This window comes from Enhydra lutris, unplaced genomic scaffold, assembly GCF_002288905.1.
Source record: "Enhydra lutris kenyoni isolate GAN:26980312 unplaced genomic scaffold, ASM228890v2 scaffoldscaffold64, whole genome shotgun sequence".
Taxonomy (NCBI): Eukaryota; Metazoa; Chordata; class Mammalia; order Carnivora; family Mustelidae; genus Enhydra; species Enhydra lutris.
Genome location: NW_019154148.1, coordinates 6,022,487 through 6,041,536, shown reverse-complemented (window position 1 = coordinate 6,041,536; position 19,050 = coordinate 6,022,487). Strand labels below are relative to the sequence as shown.

General features: G+C 42.5%; 1 protein-coding gene across 1 annotated transcript in view; it reads left to right on the top strand.

Annotated features, from left to right (window-relative positions):
• LOC111158908 (potassium calcium-activated channel subfamily N member 2) overlaps window positions 1-15,065 on the top strand; it is a 147,859-nt gene extending 132,794 nt beyond the window's left edge. The window contains exons 6-8 of the mRNA XM_022521232.1: window positions 5,117-5,244; window positions 11,391-11,460; window positions 14,462-15,065. Of these exons, the coding sequence (XP_022376940.1) occupies window positions 5,117-5,244; window positions 11,391-11,460; window positions 14,462-14,749 (486 nt within the window). The 3' untranslated portion in view covers window positions 14,750-15,065. The remainder of the gene's footprint in view (window positions 1-5,116; window positions 5,245-11,390; window positions 11,461-14,461) is intronic.
• Window positions 15,066-19,050: the final 3,985 nt, after the last annotated feature.

Here is a 19,050-nt window from a genome sequence, read left to right as displayed (position 1 = left end):
CCAACATGGCGGAGGAGATCCATGGGCGCAGAATAATCTAATGACTTCAAAATGAAAGCCTAATAGTGATAGCTCATCCTGGGGCTTAGGAAGACAGGAACCACCATTTTTTAGATTTGCTGTTTATCACCTGACAGAGGCAGCAGGTTTACCACACTCTATCTTTCTGGAAATGTTACTGCTCTTCATTCACGTCTGAACCAAGAAGAAATCTTGGGGTTTGGCCCTCTGCATACTTCCATTTTGGAAGGAAACTTGAAAACAAGCAATTCTGGGAGCCCAGACGTAATTTTTTTAAAGTAGCTAGATGTACCACAGAAGATAATTATACATATTAATGTCCACTGTGGGTGTTTCCAATCCTGTTAAGAATTCTCAATAAGATCCATAATAAGAACACCATTATGCAGTTATGTAATTTGGTTTCCTACGTGCCTCTTAGCAAGTGAACAGAAATTCTGGAGGATTCGGTCCATGGAGACTTCACATTGGGCTTGGTGACATCAGCCCAGGGGGTGAAAACATGGAATGAATGGATCACTTGGCCTTACCCTGTTCCAAAGCCCCAGAATTCACCCAGCCCCACGTACCTGCTCCCAAGGGGAACTGGGCAGCACGTGGTGTGGTGTTCAGGCTTAGAAGTCTTGTCTGTGTTTGTCCCGGGCATCCCAGAGGCATCGCCCACAGCATACAAGGCAACATTTTACTGTAGTTAGGACAATGAGAGGCAGGGATCTCGATCTTGCTTCTTCTGGCAAAGGTTATGCTCTTTCCTCTTAAATTCGCGAAGAGGGGGAAGCATTGCCCTGAGTTAAGTCTCTGAAGGGAGGGGCAAGACAAAAAGGACATAAAAAAGGAGATTTCTTAAGAATCATAATAGTGCCAAGCAAAGGAGAACTAGAAACAAAGCACCCTTTAAGACAGTGCTCTAATAACGTGTCTCTATTTAGGTTTGAGCAAAGCAGAGTTTCAGCTCAAAGTCTATCAGCTTTAAGGGCTTTTGTGGTTTAGTACATATTGTTACACTTTGAAATATTATTCACCTTGCTACCTGGGGCTTTAATTTTTTTTTTTAATTATTACCGTAAGTCAGCAATAGAACATTTCATATTCTGAACCTTGAGACTGTGGACCCTGAGAAACAATCTGGAGGTTTCAAAGGGGAGGAGGATGGGGGGAGGGGGGTAACAGGGCAATGGTATGTAGGAGGGTAGGAGGGCACATGCTGTGATGAGCGCTGGGTGTTATCCTTAACTAATGAATCACTGAACACTGAAAAAAAAAAAACAAAACAAAAACAAAAACCAAAAACCACATTTCCTATCCTTTCTACCTGTGAAGGAAGGTGGTTTTAAGGCATGTGGGTAAGTACTATTACCTTCAATAGAATTATTGCTTTTAGGGCCTCTGTTTTCTCAAAATACCTGATTATTAATATGTCTGGCAACATGTTTCTGATAAAAGATTTTAACTGGAATTGAGCCTGAGTCAGGCAGAGCCAATGTTCATGTTTTCCTTTTTTTCTGTCCTTATCTTTTGATGTACAGGAAAGAAGTTCTATTTCACAGTGGTGTTGGCCCATAAATTGGCACTAGAGTTATGCCAGCTACTGATGGGGCCACATCGATGATCCCCCATAGCAACTATCATGGTATCTAACATGGGATAGAGACTTAATAAATGTGTTGAATTAGTAAATGGAAATTAGGGAAGACGTGGTTAGATCTCAGGTCTCTTCTGTAACCTCTATTCCCTTCTTATCCAAAGGGTCCTTTGGTTGGTAAGTATGTATCTGTGGTTCATGATTAGAAACTTTTATGATGCCAAGTATATACCATGCTATCAGATATTTGTACTAGAGAGACACAAAGATGGGTGCCAAGACCTCTGCCCTCCGAGAGTCTGTAAATGCCCCCCAAAGGACAGGAGGGAAAGCCAGGGTTACAATGGGAGAAGACTGTATGGCAGGGTTCTTAACTTCATTAACAAAAGAAACTTGTGCCGTAAATCACCTTCCCTTTCATCTAAACCATCATGAATGCTTAGACCTACTTCCCTTCTCCAGTGGGCTAGCACTGCCCAGTAACAATTCCCCATTGTTCAAACATGTGGAACACTGAGGTACTTAGGAACCAGTCTTCTCACTGTCCCCTGTCCCTTTCAGCCTTAAGGAGTTGGAAAAACCTACTTATCCCAGACACATGTGATCACTAGGCAGAGAGTGCATGGTTCTACTCTTGGACGTTCATCTTGTGGCTGCCATCTTGAAAAGTACCAGTTAAATGGGATGCCTTCAGAGTTTTATTCTTGTGTTCCAAAACCCATTTGGGAATTAGAAAGGGGAACGTTTCAGTGTTAATGCCTCTGTCTCACAGTTTTTCAGAGCAGCTCTATAGAGTTTCATTTTCAGATGAGGAATCATTTTCATTCTTAGCCTGTCAACCGCAATGAGCGTCTCGTGCACACAAATCCTGTGCACAGTGATCACAGAAATTGAGGTTCCCTACTCCCGTCAGCTATTCCCCTGTCATCCCAAAGAGAACAACAACAACAAAAAGTCATTTAAAATGCCTCGAGGGCAAGCAGCGCACCGCCTTTGTAAAGATTTAGGAACTGGAGGAATTTGGCCTTTGCTGTTTATGGATGGGAGCCCAAAGCAAAATCCATTGTTAACGTTCTCCTGCAAACACTCCTATGTTCGACCGCTGTGTCACTGTCCCATCTGTTTTTACCAAGTTTTCCAGTTTCCAGTTTTCCAGTTTCCTCCTCTGTGTCTTGAGCTGATAAAATCAAGGAGGGGGCATCCACCAGGTTTCCTTACCATCTTCCAGGCAGCTAAAGCCGTTCTGACAGCTGAGACTGCCATTTACTGGCCCTTCTGTTTCCCGGTGGGGAAGGGCCTATTCCGGCCCCCGTCAGTGACATCCAGTAACTTGCTACCCCTTTCCCAAGGTCCTCAACCCTTGGCCACTTACGCAGGCTCCTTACAGCTGAAATGGACATAAGGACCAGATAGAAGATCCTTCCCAAAGCTGACTCCTACCCCTGTAAAGAAGAGAAATCTGTTTCTGTAAGAATGAAGAGCCCAGAATTGACCTAGAACACCTTTCAACTTCACCATGGACGGTGGTCATGTTTCTTGGACACACTGCTGGAGCTCAGCACCCAGTATTTCGATGCCGTTTCCACTGGTTTCAGAAAAAAGCCTGTCAGCACAGAGTCTGAGGACAGTCCAGAGGCCGAGTGTCACCAACCCAAGTTGCTGCTAAAAGCAGTTCTAAGAAACGAGTCATTCTCTTAACGTGGGTTCTCGCAATACAGTTTCACTCAGAAAGAAACCTTTACGGCAGCCTGACCGAGATTCACCGCCAGCTACCAAACCTGGGGCTTTCTTGGCTAAAAATAGAAAAAAAACAAAAACACATAGATCCCTGTGATCGTAGTTGTAATGTAATTCTAAGACTCTTCCTGAATGAAGACTAAGTCCTGAAAAGGACTTTAGTAAGAATTCGCTCTACTTTTCTCATGTAGGGAAGAGAAAACTGAAGTCAGTCGTGGGAGGTTTAGCTAGTCTCCTTGATCTAACTTACTTAGTCCCAAGAACTTAGAACCGTTTCTCAAGTCCAGTTCTCTGCCTTGTCTTCCCCACCACTTCGACTTTCTCACAGAGTCGTCTTCCTCTACCCGGTGCCCCTAGAAACATCTTTTATCCATCACTCAGAAGAATTCTATGGATCAACTTTGGGGGGTGGTATTAGTTTCAGAAGTAGAATTTAGTGATCGAACAATTGCATAGAGCACCCAGTGTTTATTACATTAAGTTCCCTCCTTAATGCCCACCCCCCAGTGACCCCATCCCTTCAGCCCCCTCCCCTCCAGCAACCCGCAGTCTCTTTCCTAGAGTTAAGAGTCTCTCCCACTTTGCCTCATGGATCAACTTCTTAGAGTAAGTCATTAATAATTAGCCTAAGTGAAAGCTTTGGGTCTTCGTACCCTGCACTGTGAGCAAGGGAGAGGCCAAACTTGGCCTTGGCTGGGCCTTTATCAAGTTCCAGGAATTGTTGAAGACGCTACACAAGAAAGCAAGGGCTTGAATATTACCACAAAGTATTCATACCTTCCATCAGCACACTAGGTCTTGGCAGTGTTACTGAAACACTTACATCCTTTACAAGGATATGTCTCATCTTATCTGTCTCGTCTTATAAGGATATGTCTCATCCATTTGAAATGCAACGTCCTTAAATTAACCAAACTAAAATCACAGCAGCATAGGCTCTCGGTCAGTCCATTCAAATGTGCTAACAGGCGTACAGTTTGCTAAGTCGCCCCAGGAGGGCAGAAGAATAGGACCGCTTGGATAGTGAGCAGCGGAAACATGCCCTTCCTGTTGTTTTGCAGTCAAAAATACCAAACAAGCTTTCAAGAGACAAGATTCACCTTGGCCTTCTGGCATTTTGCCTTCCTCCAGGGCAAGGAAGAACATGGGGATAACAACTATAAGACAGGGTGGGGAAAATCAGCACCTTCCCCCGCCCCACCCCCTGTTGCCAGACAGGTCACAGGCACCTCTTGATTTCTTAAAATAAACAAACAAACAAAAAAACTAGTTGAATAAAAAGGTTCCTGAGGGGTAGACTTTAGTCCAGAAAGAGATCAGTACTTCTCTAATATTCCATTTTATTTTATTATTTTTTTAAATATTTTATTTATTTATTTGACTGACAGAGATCACAACTAGGCAGAGAGGCAGACAGAGAGAGAGGAAGGGAAGCAGGCTCTCCGCTGAGCAGAGAGCCCAGTGCGGGGCTCGATCCCACGACCCTGGGATCATGACCTGAGCCGAAGGCAGAGGCTTTAACCCACTGAGCCACCCAGGGGCCCCCCTAATATTCCATTTTAAAAGGGGTTCCCAGACACATACTTTTTAACAGGCACAGATTCAAGATACATCTTTTCTTTTTGTGAGAAACAGTTATTCAACAGAGCTAGAACTTACCATGATCATTCAGATGATGAATATGACCCTCCCTCCCCCTCCCCTGCCCCCAGCCACATTGCAAAGGATTCTGCTCTGGAATTTATCAACTGTTGTGTTCGTTTGTTTTCTTAACAGGTGAAAAACGCAGCTGCCAATGTACTCAGGGAAACATGGCTAATTTACAAAAATACAAAGCTAGTAAAAAAGATAGATCATGCAAAAGTAAGAAAACATCAACGAAAATTCTTGCAAGCTATTCACCAGTAAGTACCATTTCTCATCTGTTGCCTTCCTGCTTGTGTATCTCTGGATCTAAATTCTCCTACTCGGTCATTATTCTCTCGTGAGAAAAGAGAAAACACTGTCATGTTTGTGCCCAGAAGACATTATTTGGCATTTTAGTAATTCCACAGATGAAATCCTAAGAAGATTGTCAGTTCTTTTTAGGACTAAAAAAAAAAAATCATTCGTTATGGGGAGAAATGTCAATTACTCTATTAACTAAAATGTCTTCTCAGGTTCTCTCTTTAGAAACAATATTTTCCGTTGCAATCATATTTCTTATTGTAGTTAATTATTCCTCTAGTTTTGCTCTAGGATGTTTGTATCTACTGCAGAATCTTGGCAAACATTTACTATTTTATGACCTACCTGGATTTTTTTTTTTTAACACATGGCCAACATGTTTCTATGAAGATCGTATAGACGGTTGATTTAATACTTGCATTTTTAAATCAGTCTTTACTCAGGACTTGGGGGATTTTCCCTATGCTCCATGTTCATTATAGATGTTACAATGCCTGGAGACCTTATACCCTTTCACTGTTATTCTGACTTTATCCAGACCACCATTGTTCCAATTGTTGAAATTCTTTGCACCATTTTGTTGTAACGCTATATATAACCATCCTAGACCTTTAAAGGATAAATGCCTGTGTAGTGAGTTTCAATAATGACTTGAAAGCACCAGTTCTCTCTCCCCCAGGTTGGCAGCATCCTTACCGTAAGTACACTCATGGGGGCATCCGTCTCGAGGCCGCACAGCCTTGCTCCTAGCTCCATGCCATTTCTGTGTGGGGAAGAGCAGATCCGTCGTCACACGGGTGGGTCAGGAAAGTAGCTGTCCTCATGTAGCCCGCCAAGGGAATCATGGGAAGGTGGGTCACCGTTAGGTGTTCTAATTAGACGGCAAGGCGTGTCCTCGGAGCTGCCTGGGTGCGGTAGACCAGAAAGCTCTGAACCTGGAGTTTTAGTTGTCTGTCCTCAGATAGTACACATGTAATATATTATGCTGAGAGTCTCTGGGGGAAATGACTCAGTATTCAAGGGCTACTCTCTCACCTCTCCCTCCAACTCTGCGTTTGCCCTCATGGCCACTTAGAACACTTTAATCACATTCTTGTTGCCATCAGCACCAAAGTGACTTCATTTCCCCTTTAGCTCTGGGACACCACACGGGGCCCCCAACTATGCTTTTTATCACATTGTAAGAAAAGGCCAGAATTTTAAGATAATGCTCTGTCCAAAGTATGGGAATGTGTAAAAGGGAAACACAGAGGGAGACAGGATCAGATCTGGCTCCCAAGAGGAATCTGCCTACTGATCACAGCTACCTTTACAACCAAATACTACCCCCCAGGAGCCTCCACATCTTGATTCCTTAAAGTTTAGATCTAAGAGAGCAAGTCCACTGAGAGACGCTGAGCCTTCACCTCTGAGCACAGGCCGCCTCCTCAAGGGTCCCCTGGGACCCCTCTCCTGGTCGAGTGACCATTCCTATACCCCCACAAGCATACCACACAGACACACAATATTCCTCCAAAAGGTACACACCATATACTGTGGAGAAATCATTCTTGGCACTTTTAATGTTTCAATACAAACCTATATTCAAGTATATTAAAAAAAAAACACAACAACTTAGCTGTGTGGGTGGGGGTGGGCAGTCTATGGGTCCAGCAACCACACATGCCATTTCCTCTGGGATCATATTTTTAAGCCTTTCTGTCAGTGTAATGTACCTATTAAATAGAAAATGAAATGTGATTGGCCTTGGGTGCCACTGATAGGTTTTTATATAACGAAACTATTGGAAAAACTGCTTTGATGGTTTCTGTAATAATTTTGTAGCCCGTGTAAATGGTGGGTATATTTTTATCTATCTTTTCACAAATGCATTTGTGCTGCAATCTCTGGATGGGGAGGTGGGGGTTGGGGCGGCGGGGAGGACAACTTCGGGGTAGTCACTGTAAAGGTTTTCCAACTTTGCTACAGGTTTGAAAGTTTTTACAGCATGTCAGAAAAAAATATTGGGAGAGGCAAAGTTGAAAAACTGTCCCTAAGCAATTGTTAGATTGCTAGAAGGTGCTAGATTGCTCTTAAGGGTTTCGAGGTATAACTTACATGGGTCTTCCAGAATCCCTCTCTGGGATAGAGTACCAGAGGAAGCCGTTCCTGATTCTTCTGCTCCTCGCAGACATTTCTCATTCTGTTTCTTCGGTAGCAACAATGTACTTCTAAAGTAGATAAGCTCCTAGCCATGCGAATGTTCGGAATTGTTTTATAACTTAGTCTTGGGGTTATCTGATTTCCTTTGAGGCGGGAGGGTACTTATATTTTGTTTAAAAAAAAAAAAAGTACAACTGAGCATTTATATGGGCTGGGTTTTGGCTAGATTATTCTAATCATGCCTACTTTCTCATTTTAAGTGAGTGAGTGAAGTCATGCAGGAAAGCACACAGGGCTCGATTCTTCAGGGCAAGGCTCGCATTGCCCACTATTCAGACACAGATTTACAAATTCATTGGCTGGAGCTCTGCTGGCCTCTCCCATCCTCTGATTTGTCCTGAGAGCTTTTCTGGAGCTCGTTCTGGACTCCCCTCTTCCCAGCGTCTCTCCCTGACACATGGCCTCCCTAGTGTCCGGTAGATGCCTGCTTTTCCAGGCTCTGTCCTCTTTCCAGTAACAGATCTGTCTTTTGGGATCATCACTTAGTGCCAGGAAGCATTCTGTTCCTGTAGACCTTTGAGCACTTTTTCTGGTATCAGCTTTAACTCTTTTTAAAGTATCATTCTTCTACCACAACTACAGACCCAGCAAGCAACACAAACTGGTCTCGGAGCTGAGAAATTCCATAAACAGAATTTCTCTAATGCTGAGCTTTTGGATTGCCCACCTTTCAGAAAGCCAGGCTTCTGAACAGCCCCAGCTTGGAGGAGATGTAACCCCTCCAAAAACCACCGACAACATTATAATTCCATTATTGAAACTACAGTCCCTAGGACATTCATATTAGGCCAAAATGGGTCTTGTAGTTCACTTGGAATTCGTCTATCAAAGAGGCCATAATGACCTGCTAGAGGTTCTTCCTTCTGAACCTTCGTTCTGGGGAAAGCGCTGTGTTTCGGGTGGGGCAGTCTCTCAGCGGGGAAGGACGCTAATGTAATTGGACAGTGTTTTGCTGTGATCACTGTGCCAAAATTCTGCAGAACCTTAACAGGATCTTTCCGCCAATGAATCGAGCCCCCTGTGCACAACTGAACACCACGCTGTGTTATTCTGTTCCAGAATATTTTACAGTTTCTTTTCTTTTGTTTTGTCTTTTTATTTCAACAAAATGAAAATAGAGCTCGGAAGTAAGTTGTGTGAGCCGCTCCCCTCAACATTTGCAGAATTTTCTACCGGCTGCATGCACCCAAGCGGATCCTTTATTTGTGAATTTCAGTAGTCTGATTGCTGCTATGGAAATGTGATCCAAAATCATGATCTTTTCCTGTGATAAGTGAAGTTCACAAGGAAGAAGTCAACATATGTTCCTTATTCTTCTTTTCGGGGGTGGGGGGGTGGGGAGAAAACAGTAAAACACACACCTGCATGTTACCTGCCTTTTATCCTGGCAGCTGCAGCTCGAAGTAGGCTTTTTTCTGCCAGTTCTATGGTGCAGGCAGTCTCAGGAGCAGCAAGACGAGATGACTTAAGTGCAAGGAGCTCAGGGGATTCCACTCAAATAGGGCTGCTCAGTGTCAGCCTTCCAGATTAGCAGAAAAGAAAATGGGCAAAATTCTACTGTCAGAAGCATAATATAGGAATTTAAGAGAAGCAAATAAGGCTTCGCTGTTTGGAAGACAAGAGTACCCACTGAGTGAAGGGACCAGCCCTCTGGCCCTTCCATGGGACCGGCCAAGCTCAGGACTTCACCTGAGCTCACCAGTTGCTGGAGGCTTCCGATCTGGTTCTGCAAACTCGGGTCATTCACCTGCCACCTCTCCTATTACTTAACTCTGAAAACAAAGCTCGATGTAAGTCCTTATCACAAAATGGCTAAGAAAACAAGAACAAAACTAAACCAAAAAACCATTCCCAGCAAAGAGAGGTAAAGGCAGCATCAGCCAGCAATCGAAACACTGGCACTGAATTCTAGCCACGGACTGTTGTCTGAAGAAAGCTCTCAGCTGAAATCCTGCTCTCTCTTTTTTCAAAAAGGAGAGACTAACAGGTGTTGGGAGATAAAAACAGGATAGGACCAGCCTGAGACATTTTTCCTGTAATAATCAAGAATTGGAAGAGAATTAAAGAGAAGAACTGTCTCTCCATCTGGTTTAGTATTTAAGGTCTTGTTGGCTTGTCACTCAGCCATCTAGAACACCTCTGCTGGTATAAATCCAGCATTTCAGAACCACTGTCCTAACCTAACCCAGTTAGGTTGAAGTTCAGACTAGGGCCAGGGAGAATGAGTCCATGCCCAGCCCCTTTGTTCTCTCTAGTACATTTCTGTAGAATGACCCCACACAGGATCCAAGGTTTTTGGTATTTGTTTTTTGTTTTTGGCAGGGGGAGGGAAGGGACTTGTTTTTAAAAGACAGACATCAAGAACTGCAATCCTTGTAACCACTTAGAGAAGCCTATCTCAACGATGTGTTACATTTAAATACATATTTGTAAATTTCTTTTACACTTAAACAGACTCTGTCTCTCCAAGAGCCTAGAAAGGAGAACTGAGTTCCAAGCATTCTAATAGAGAAACACAGACTCACCACGACAAGTTACAACCTTAAGCTGTTGTAGATGGTTAAATATCATGTTCTAGGCAGGTGTCGGTTAAACCCATACTGGCAGAAGGAACTCTATCTTCACAGTCGAGCAGATTTGGGGACATATTGGATATCGTAGTTTCAAAACAAAATCACTTCGCATCATGAACATTTGTTGCAAAAATCTCCCTGGCAGTAAAATCTTGCCCTGTGAATTTTTTTTTATCCCTTTTTTGTAATTACCTTTCATTTAAATTGGGAAATGACCAAGATGACTCTCTCCAACATCAACACTATACTTTGCAAACAACCTGTCATCAAGGCAATAAGGTTAGCATGGAATTTTTTTTTTTTTTTTTTTTTTTTTTTTTTTAACTAAGGAGCCAAGAGAAACTTGCGCTCCTCTCCTGGAGCGTGGCTCTGAATCATTGGCTTAAAGAACAATAAACCACTTTTCTCTTGTTGGAAAATCTTAATTTCTTGGTACAGAGTAAGCAATGAATAATTTTTTTTTTTGAAATCTTATAGTAAACGAGTTAAGGAATAATAGCAAGAGCTGTCATTCAGATTTTTTTTAAAGTGGTTTTTTGACTGTCAATCATATATACGCAATGATATTTCAAAGTATCTAAAAGTAACTTTACAAGTAGCAGTCCCATCTGTCAGACATTTTAATTGTCCGCTGACTTTTATCGACAAGGAAAAAAATTAAGGGAAATTCTCCCGAGGAAATGGTCTGGCTTCCCTTCAAATTCATGGCAGTTTAAGATAAAAGTCAAGCGAAACACAAGGAAGAATAAGAGAATTATGTGTTTTGAGTTATCTTGCTGCTGGTTGAATAAAAGCTTTATTTTTGCCAATAAGAATCTCACTTATCACTGTGTTTCATCAGGTTCAAATACCTAACCCAATCCATCTCCAACCGAACAGGGCTATGCCCCGTATCTAGTCATGTAGGCATAGGAAGGTACTCACTGCTCCAACATCGATGAAATTCCCGTCGCTTAGCCTATTTCTTCCTATGTCTATTTGAAACGATACTGGGATTGTAAGGAATGTTTTGGCTTTTCTCATATGGTTAAATCCTTATGAGCCTTTCTCCGTTCAACTTTTAACTCCCTGGTAAATAGTTGTCCTAAGGACACCTCATCTCTTACTCTCTCTCTCTCTCTCTCTCTCTCTCCTTTCCTTTTTTGCGGTGTTGGGGAAGCATGCTTCTCATTGTACCAGACACATAACCAGTTTGGACTTGACCCCAAATATTCAAGGCATTATCCATGCAGTTCTTTGCTCTTGTCGATTTTATGCATGCTCTTTGGAAGGCGTAGGAGAGCAATAGAAAGGAAGGAGCCCTTCTGACTTCAGATTCTGTCTTTTAGATTAAGAAGTGTGAAAATGGAGCAGAGGAAATTGAATGACCAAGCCAATACTTTGGTGGACCTGGCCAAGGTAAGCTTGGGGTCTTAGCCCTCACGATGAGGTCCATCAGAACAAAGCTCTGCACAGTCACTGCTCATGCTTTGGGAGAGGACTCCCCAAACTTGTTAAATGTGTCGATCCAACAAACCACCCTAAACGTGGTGACCCAACTCAATAGAATTTTCCTAAAATTCTTCCTTCATATGCTCTTTCCCTACATAAATTATTTAGACCCCATTCCAGAAGCCTTCCTACTTACAGGGGCTTGAAAATACAGTAAGAAATATAAATGGAATATGAGACAACACCATTAGGTTTCGTATTTGTCATTCCGTTTCATCCCTTTGAGAACAGAACTACATGCTGTTTGACCATGCTGTTCAGGGCTACATAGGACTCATCAGTAAAATTATTTTATTTATTTTAAGCCCACTCAGAAGACTGTGATGTTGAAATGTAAAATATATATACAAAAGAAATTACATCGTAATGTGAAAATCATCTTTCCAAAAAAAGGGGAATCAGTTTAAAATGTAGGATTCTTTTCTCATTATTTAGAAAATCACCATGCTTTTAAAAAAGTACATTAATGGTCCCTTGATTCTTCTGTCACACTCACAAGATTTATCTGGTTGATTTTTGGTTGTTCCTCTCAAGTCAGTCCAAATGTAAGTATTTGCCGACAATGATAACCTTCCATTTTCCTCAGCTGATTCCAAAGGAGCCATTATGTGGAAGTTCTCAACCTTTTAACAAGAATGCTTTTAAAGGGGTAACTGCCTCTAGGGACATCTGGGTGGCTCAGTTGGTTAAGCATCAGACTGTTGACTCCAGCTCAGGTCATGATCTCAGGGTCATGAGATCAAGCCCTGCATTGGGCTTTATGCTCAGTGGGGAGTCTGCTTGAGATTCTCTCTGTCCCTCTTCCCCTCCCCACACATGCTCTCTCTCTCTCTCAAAATAAGTCTTAAAAAAAATAAAGGGGCAACTCTCAGTCAAACCCGTACATCCTGTTCTCTTTTAGAAAGCCTCGGTATCACTAGGAAAATTATATCTATTTGTCCTAACCTCATGAGATAGCACAACTAAGTTATATTTGCGTTAATGTATATCGATAACACATACTATAGAAATATGTAAAAGTTGACTCTTCGAGACCAAGAAATAGAAGATAAGTGAAGTATTCAATGACTTACCCCTGGGGGAGGATATATCATGTACTGAAGGTGAGGAGCACGCATAAGGCTCAAAAAATGTTCTCAATTTACACACACAGCTCTTAGGTGGACATGTCTTGAACAAAGATGGGGCAGACTCTTACATCACTCCAAGGCCAAATGATAAAAGAAACTGGGTAAATAAAACAGACCACTTAGAAATAATATAACCTATGACATTTTACTATATATAATTTAATATTATGAATCTGTACTTTATAATGTCACTTAATGTCACTTCAGGAGTCTAGAAGGCGAGATGCTCATAGATCTATATACTCTGCTATAGATTTCAAATTATTTCTTGAGTACCATGTTTCTTGTCATGGCTACAGATCTCCTGTGCCATAAGGGTTCAGTATTTTCTGAATTGCTCCCATAGTCTCAAGACTATGTTGAAAAGATTAAGTTAACTTGCTCTGTCTCCATGACCAAACTCAAACCAGATGCCTTTGTCCTGAATAGTAACTCCCTTAGTCGGTCAGTTCATTTATCATCATTAAGGGGTTATTAAGCAAGTAAGAGCACATTTAATAGAGGGAAATGAGAGAGAGGAATGGACAGCTTTAACAAAGGGTTTGAAACATGGGAAAAGCAGCGATGGACTGAGATTCACGTGCCCACGCTTCCCTTCTTCCTGGTGTCTCAGTTCCCATCGGAAACGTAACTAGGAGTCCAAGTTACGAATAGCCTCTCGTCAAGACAATCCATTTCAAGATACATTTTCCTCTTTCAAACCACTCAGCTCTGAAAAACCTGTAGCCAACAGGGTAGACTGGTCACGTAATCACTCCCAATTTTTCACCTCTCAAAAGGCTACTTGACCCAATGGAGAGCCTGCAATTTGAAACCTAGGACCACACAAGATCTTTCAGATTTTTTTCTTGCTTGAAGTTATAAATTACTTGGCCAAATTAGTTTCTCCTAAACTTCCTTCATATCCCACCTTTACAATTTTTGCTACATCCCAGTACCTGTGATATACTCTTATATATTCTTTCGGTCTGCTTCATTTTAAAAATTACGCTTGCCCTCGGGGCGCCTGGGTGGCTCAGTGGGTTAAGCCTCTGCCTTTGGCTCAGGTCATGGTCTCAGGGTCCTGGGATCGAGCCCCACATCGGGCTCTCTGCTCGGCAGGGAGACTGCTTCCCCCCCTCTCTCTGCCTGCCTCTCCACCTACTTGTGATCTCTGTCTGTTAAATAAATGAAAAATATTTAAAAAATAATAAAAAATAAAAATTACGCTTGCCCTGATAAATATTACATGTTGCAAAACAAATGTGATGTGCTAACTTTTGTAGCTGCTACTAAGAGATCCACGTAAATATTAAATCACAACTTTGTCTCTACACCACCAGAAATCATGGGGCATTACCACCAATGGACCTGTATGACATTTTCTGCAACTGGATCAGATTAAGGCCTAAGAGTTTACATATTTTTAGGAGGGGGAGGGTCAGTGGGAGAGAGAGAGAATCTTAAGCAGGCTCCACATCCAGTGTGGAGCCCAAGGTGGGGCTCGATCTCAAAACCCTGAGATCACAAACTGAGCCAAAACCAAGAGGTGGAGGCTCAACTGACTGAGCCCCCCAGGGGCCCCAAAGATCTTACATCTCTAAATCCTGGCATTGAACCGACGTACTGAATCTACTTTGAAAAGTCAAGTGTTCCATTACCCGATGCCCCTATTTCTTTGTATGCCACCAAAAGGAAGCCAACCCTCAGACTTGGGGAGTTCAGAGCTTGCTTCCAGGGCAAGTGTCCCGAAACACGAGTTCTTGGTTTTGCTTTCTGTCTCCCATCCTCTTTTGCAGACCCAGAACATCATGTATGACATGATTTCCGACCTTAATGAACGGAGTGAAGATTTTGAGAAGAGGATCGTTACCGTGGAGACCAAGCTAGAGACTCTGATTGGGAGCATCCATGCCCTCCCTGGGCTCATCAGCCAGACCATGAGGCAACAGCAGAGAGATTTCATCGAGGCTCAGATGGAGAGCTATGACAAGCACGTCACCTACAATGCCGAGCGGTCCCGGTCCTCGTCCAGGAGACGGCGATCCTCCTCCACAGCGCCACCAACTTCATCAGAGAGTAGCTAGAAGAGAATCAGTTAACCACAAAATAAGACTTTTTGCCATCATATGGTCAATATTTTAGCTTTTATTGTAAAGCCCCTATGGTTCTAATCAGCGTTATCCGGGTTCTGATGTCAGAATCCTGGGAACCTGACACTAAGTTTTAGGCCAAAATGAGTGAAAACTCTTTTTCTTTTCCTTTCAGATGCACAAGGAATGCACCTATTATTGCTCTATAGATTGTTCCTCCTGTAATTTCACTAACTTTTTATTCATGCACTTCAAACAAACTTTACTACTACATTATATGATATATAATAAAAAAAAGTTAATTTCTGCACATACTTGTTTGGTCACTTGACATTCCTAAAGGTTCACTTCTCCCATGGTTTCAAGCTAAAATGACTGGTTATCATCAGATACACATTGATAACGTTCATTACCCAGAGTCTGGCTGGTTGGAAGAAGACTTTCAATCCTTCCATATTCCATTCACTAAGCTTTTCCCCCATTAGGTAATGTTACAGTCACATTCATTTGACGCAGCCAGCTTGCTATTCTTTTTGAGTTTACAGTGTCTAGTTTCTAATTGTGTCTGTTTCCAAATTATCTGGAAGGTGGAGCTGTTACATCAAAGCATCTATATACAGGGGTGCACAGATGCTTTCTAGAGTTATTTTATTCCCAGTTTACCAGGAAATGTATTTAAAGAAAGTATCAGGGTACACCGCTGTCTGTGAACTAATATTGAAGACTTTTTGGTCTAAACTAGTTATTTTGTCTTCTCCCTTGGTTTAGTTTATTATGGGAGGCCCATGATGTGCTCGGTTTGGATTCCATTCATACTCACATATGCATCTGTTCGCATAGTCCCTCACATTGTAATGGACATAAACGAGCCTTACTCAACATGTCCCTTATCATCTGGCAAGGTGGACCTCTTGGTCAAGGCAAGACCACCCTCTTGGTCTCTACTTGTGTATTTGGTACAAGGAAGTAAATGGCACCTAGCCAATTTAATGAGTTCTATCACATTTGTTTCATGGACGGTTAAGGTCGGTTGTAGTGAAAGGGAATAGGGTGGTTAACTGTGGCCAGCCAGCACATCTCTTTCCAAATTTATTCTAAGAATTGACTGGGTTTAGAGAACCATCTTAGAGGGGGTAGCAGTGTGAACCTTCCTCACCTGCTGATGGCCTCCAGAGCCTACAAGAAGAGCTGATCTGTAGTAACATGGGGAACACATCACAAAAGTTAGGCACGATTTGGACAGCTCTCCAACCAGCCTGCTTCGATGGACCTGAACCTACAATATACTTCTTAATTTTCACAGAAATCTGCTTTTACCCTCTTCCCCTTCATTTTACACCATACCCTTCGCTGTCTACATTACAATGCAACAAGTTGCTAGCCTATCAAGGATCTTTCTTTTCCAACAACTGGAGTGACCAATCTCATCACTTTGTATGACTCAATGAATAAAATCACTTTCAAAACTCTTCTCCATAACTGATGCAAAGATCAGACATTCCCATTCAAGATCAAGGATATAAAAGGATGATTTCTGTAGATTGCATGAGAATTGCTTACAACTTATTACTTGTCCAAAGTGGCTGAAAAGAAAAGCCATTTGCACATCATATGTGTGTCTGTGTAGGATGAGGATGAGGCCTAGGTGGTCTTTTAAAAATAAGTGAAAGAAGAACTTTTAAACACAATTCTAGGAACATACCACTGAGTTAAATGAACTTCAAAATCCTACCTTCATAGGGATGTCTATTCCATGGATGCAAGTAAGATTTTCTTCTATGTATTCTGGGTTATATACAAGAGATCCAGTATTTGGTATAAACACCAGACATAAGAAAGAGAGAAATTCTGAAAAGATGATAGATTTGTTCTGGCCATTGATACCCTTATTTCTTATGTGTTCTCCCTCTCTGGTGACTAAAAAGCAAAATGGCAGATAATTAAGTTTAATGGTCATCGGATTGATTGGTTAGCACCACCATCCCAGAATATGCTGCAAGGCTAGGGAAAGAATAATACATAGCTGAAGCACAGAGAAAAGAAATTAGATTTTCAATTTCATTACCTTGTTTATCCTCCTCTTCCTGATTCAATGCAGCTCCTGTAAGCTGGTGTTCACCAGTCCCCTAGCTTCGATCTGTCTTTTCCTGCTTCTTTATGCAAAGTCCACGAAGATTGGTAATGATTTGACAAAAGCCTATGATCCTTTGTTTCTGTATTTTAGAAAATATCAAATAACCACAGCTTGAAAGAGGAACAGAAGACCCAGCGGTTGGGTTGACATTATGATCAACGAGTTGCTGAACGAAGCCTACTTCCCAGCAGCATGACCATGGTCTCCTCCCACATGGCTTTCAGCAGGGGGCGGGATCCCCTGGGGGATCCTCAGATCACTATTCCTGTGGGGGATCTAGGCTTTGCTCTAATTTGCATTTTATCAAAATGTCTAATGATAACTGAGTGTGTCGTTACACCTGCCAGCCTACCACACCTGGGCCTCCCTGTTTCTGGATAGCCAGGACGCTAACATAGGGCTACCACAAATCATTTTGAATGACGACAGCTTCCCTTCTCCTACTTATGCACAGCATCACAAGCTGGCCACAACAAAGATCCCATACTCATCAAGAAAAGAGGATGAGCCAAGTTGAACAGGTAATAGATCTTGGAAATTGTATTTGCGTTCTCCCCAATTGCTCCTCCCTTGGTAACTTTTCCAAGAGCCTCTTCTCACCAAAGCATCTGCGGTAAGCCGATAATGATATTCCAAATGAGGGTATCATGTTCCGAAAGAGAGGATGGGAATTGGGAAGGGGGGGACCTGTGGGTTAGGTTTAAATACAAATCTCAAGGAGTGGATTAAAATTCTACAGCCCTGCTATTTTGCAACTTTGCCTGGTCTTTGACAAGTGGAATAACGAAGCAGAAAGAGCATGAGGTTCGAAGAACGGGGTTCAACACCGAGTCCTGGCACTTGCTAGCTCGACACGCTTGAACAGCCTGAATCCTACTGAACCTCTTCATTCTCGGCCACAAAACGAGGGTCCGAGGAGAGATCAGAGGGCCTTTACGAAGCCTGGTATCTATTTTTCCACACGATGGTAGACATTTTCTATTACAATTTCCAGGGTAAGGCAAAAAAAATGCCCAAACCTTCAATACCTGCCTGTCTTACCGCTTCTAACACCTGGCAGTAGACTTTATAAATTCTCCCCCTTGCTTAATTTTTTTAAAAGATTTTATTTATTTGACAGAGAGAGATACAGCAAGAGAGGGAACACAAGCAGAGGGAGTGGGAGAGGGAGAAGCAGGTTTCCCACTGAGCAGAGAGCCCGATGTGGGGCTCGATCCCAGGACCCTGGGATCATGACCTGAGCCGAAGGCAGATGCTTAATGACTGAGCCACCCAGGTGCCCCTGCTTAATTAATTCTTAAAGGAAGTTCCCAGACTCTGCATTTGTTGATCATTTCCTGATCCTGTGGTTGTTTCGTGTGTAATGGGATCTAGACTATCGATAGGTACGCATTCTCTGTCCTTGTGATTCTGGTCCACCCTTTCCTCCTCTTGCCATCCCACAAATTCTCTTAGTAGACACGATCCAGAAGGGTGCTTGTGCCCTATGCTGGCGATTTGGGATACATGATGGGGGCTGAGCTAGTATAGTCGCCCAAGAACCAGACTCAATTGCTTTGCCAAACACATCCCTGTCATTGGTGAGCTTCCATGTACTCCTCCCCCTCTGTAACACACAGAGATACAGTTTCTGTGTTCTAACGGGCACGGTCAAACCGATCCACTAAGAAAATACTGTCTAACTGGCTGTTTCACAAATGAATCCCAGTAGATGTGGTGAGGCTGGGAGCCAGGGCAACAAAGGGTAGGATACCAGCAACTTCTCCATCTCACTGACACTTCAGCCAGAGTCTGTGGTAGGCATGCTCCTTTTCAATTTCTTAGGGAAGGGGAAAAAAAAAGAAAAGCCCATCAATGATGCTTTCTAGTACTTGTCTGAAATATGTCTCGAGTCAGTGAACCCAGAAATAGAAAATATAGATTAGAACTTTGCAGATATTTCCCATTTCAAATTTTTAGAAATGATTTGAATTCTCTGCCCCACTCCTTCCCACTCTCTGCCCCCACCCCCTGACGTGGCTTGTTCTCTACTTTCGGGCTTTCTTCTTTTTCTTCTGCTCCAGTCTTCATGGTCCCCACATGGCAGGGTTGGGGAGGGGTTTACAAAAGTAATTAAGAATTCCTGGGGCTGCTTAATCCTGGCTATGTTGGGTGTTCTCCA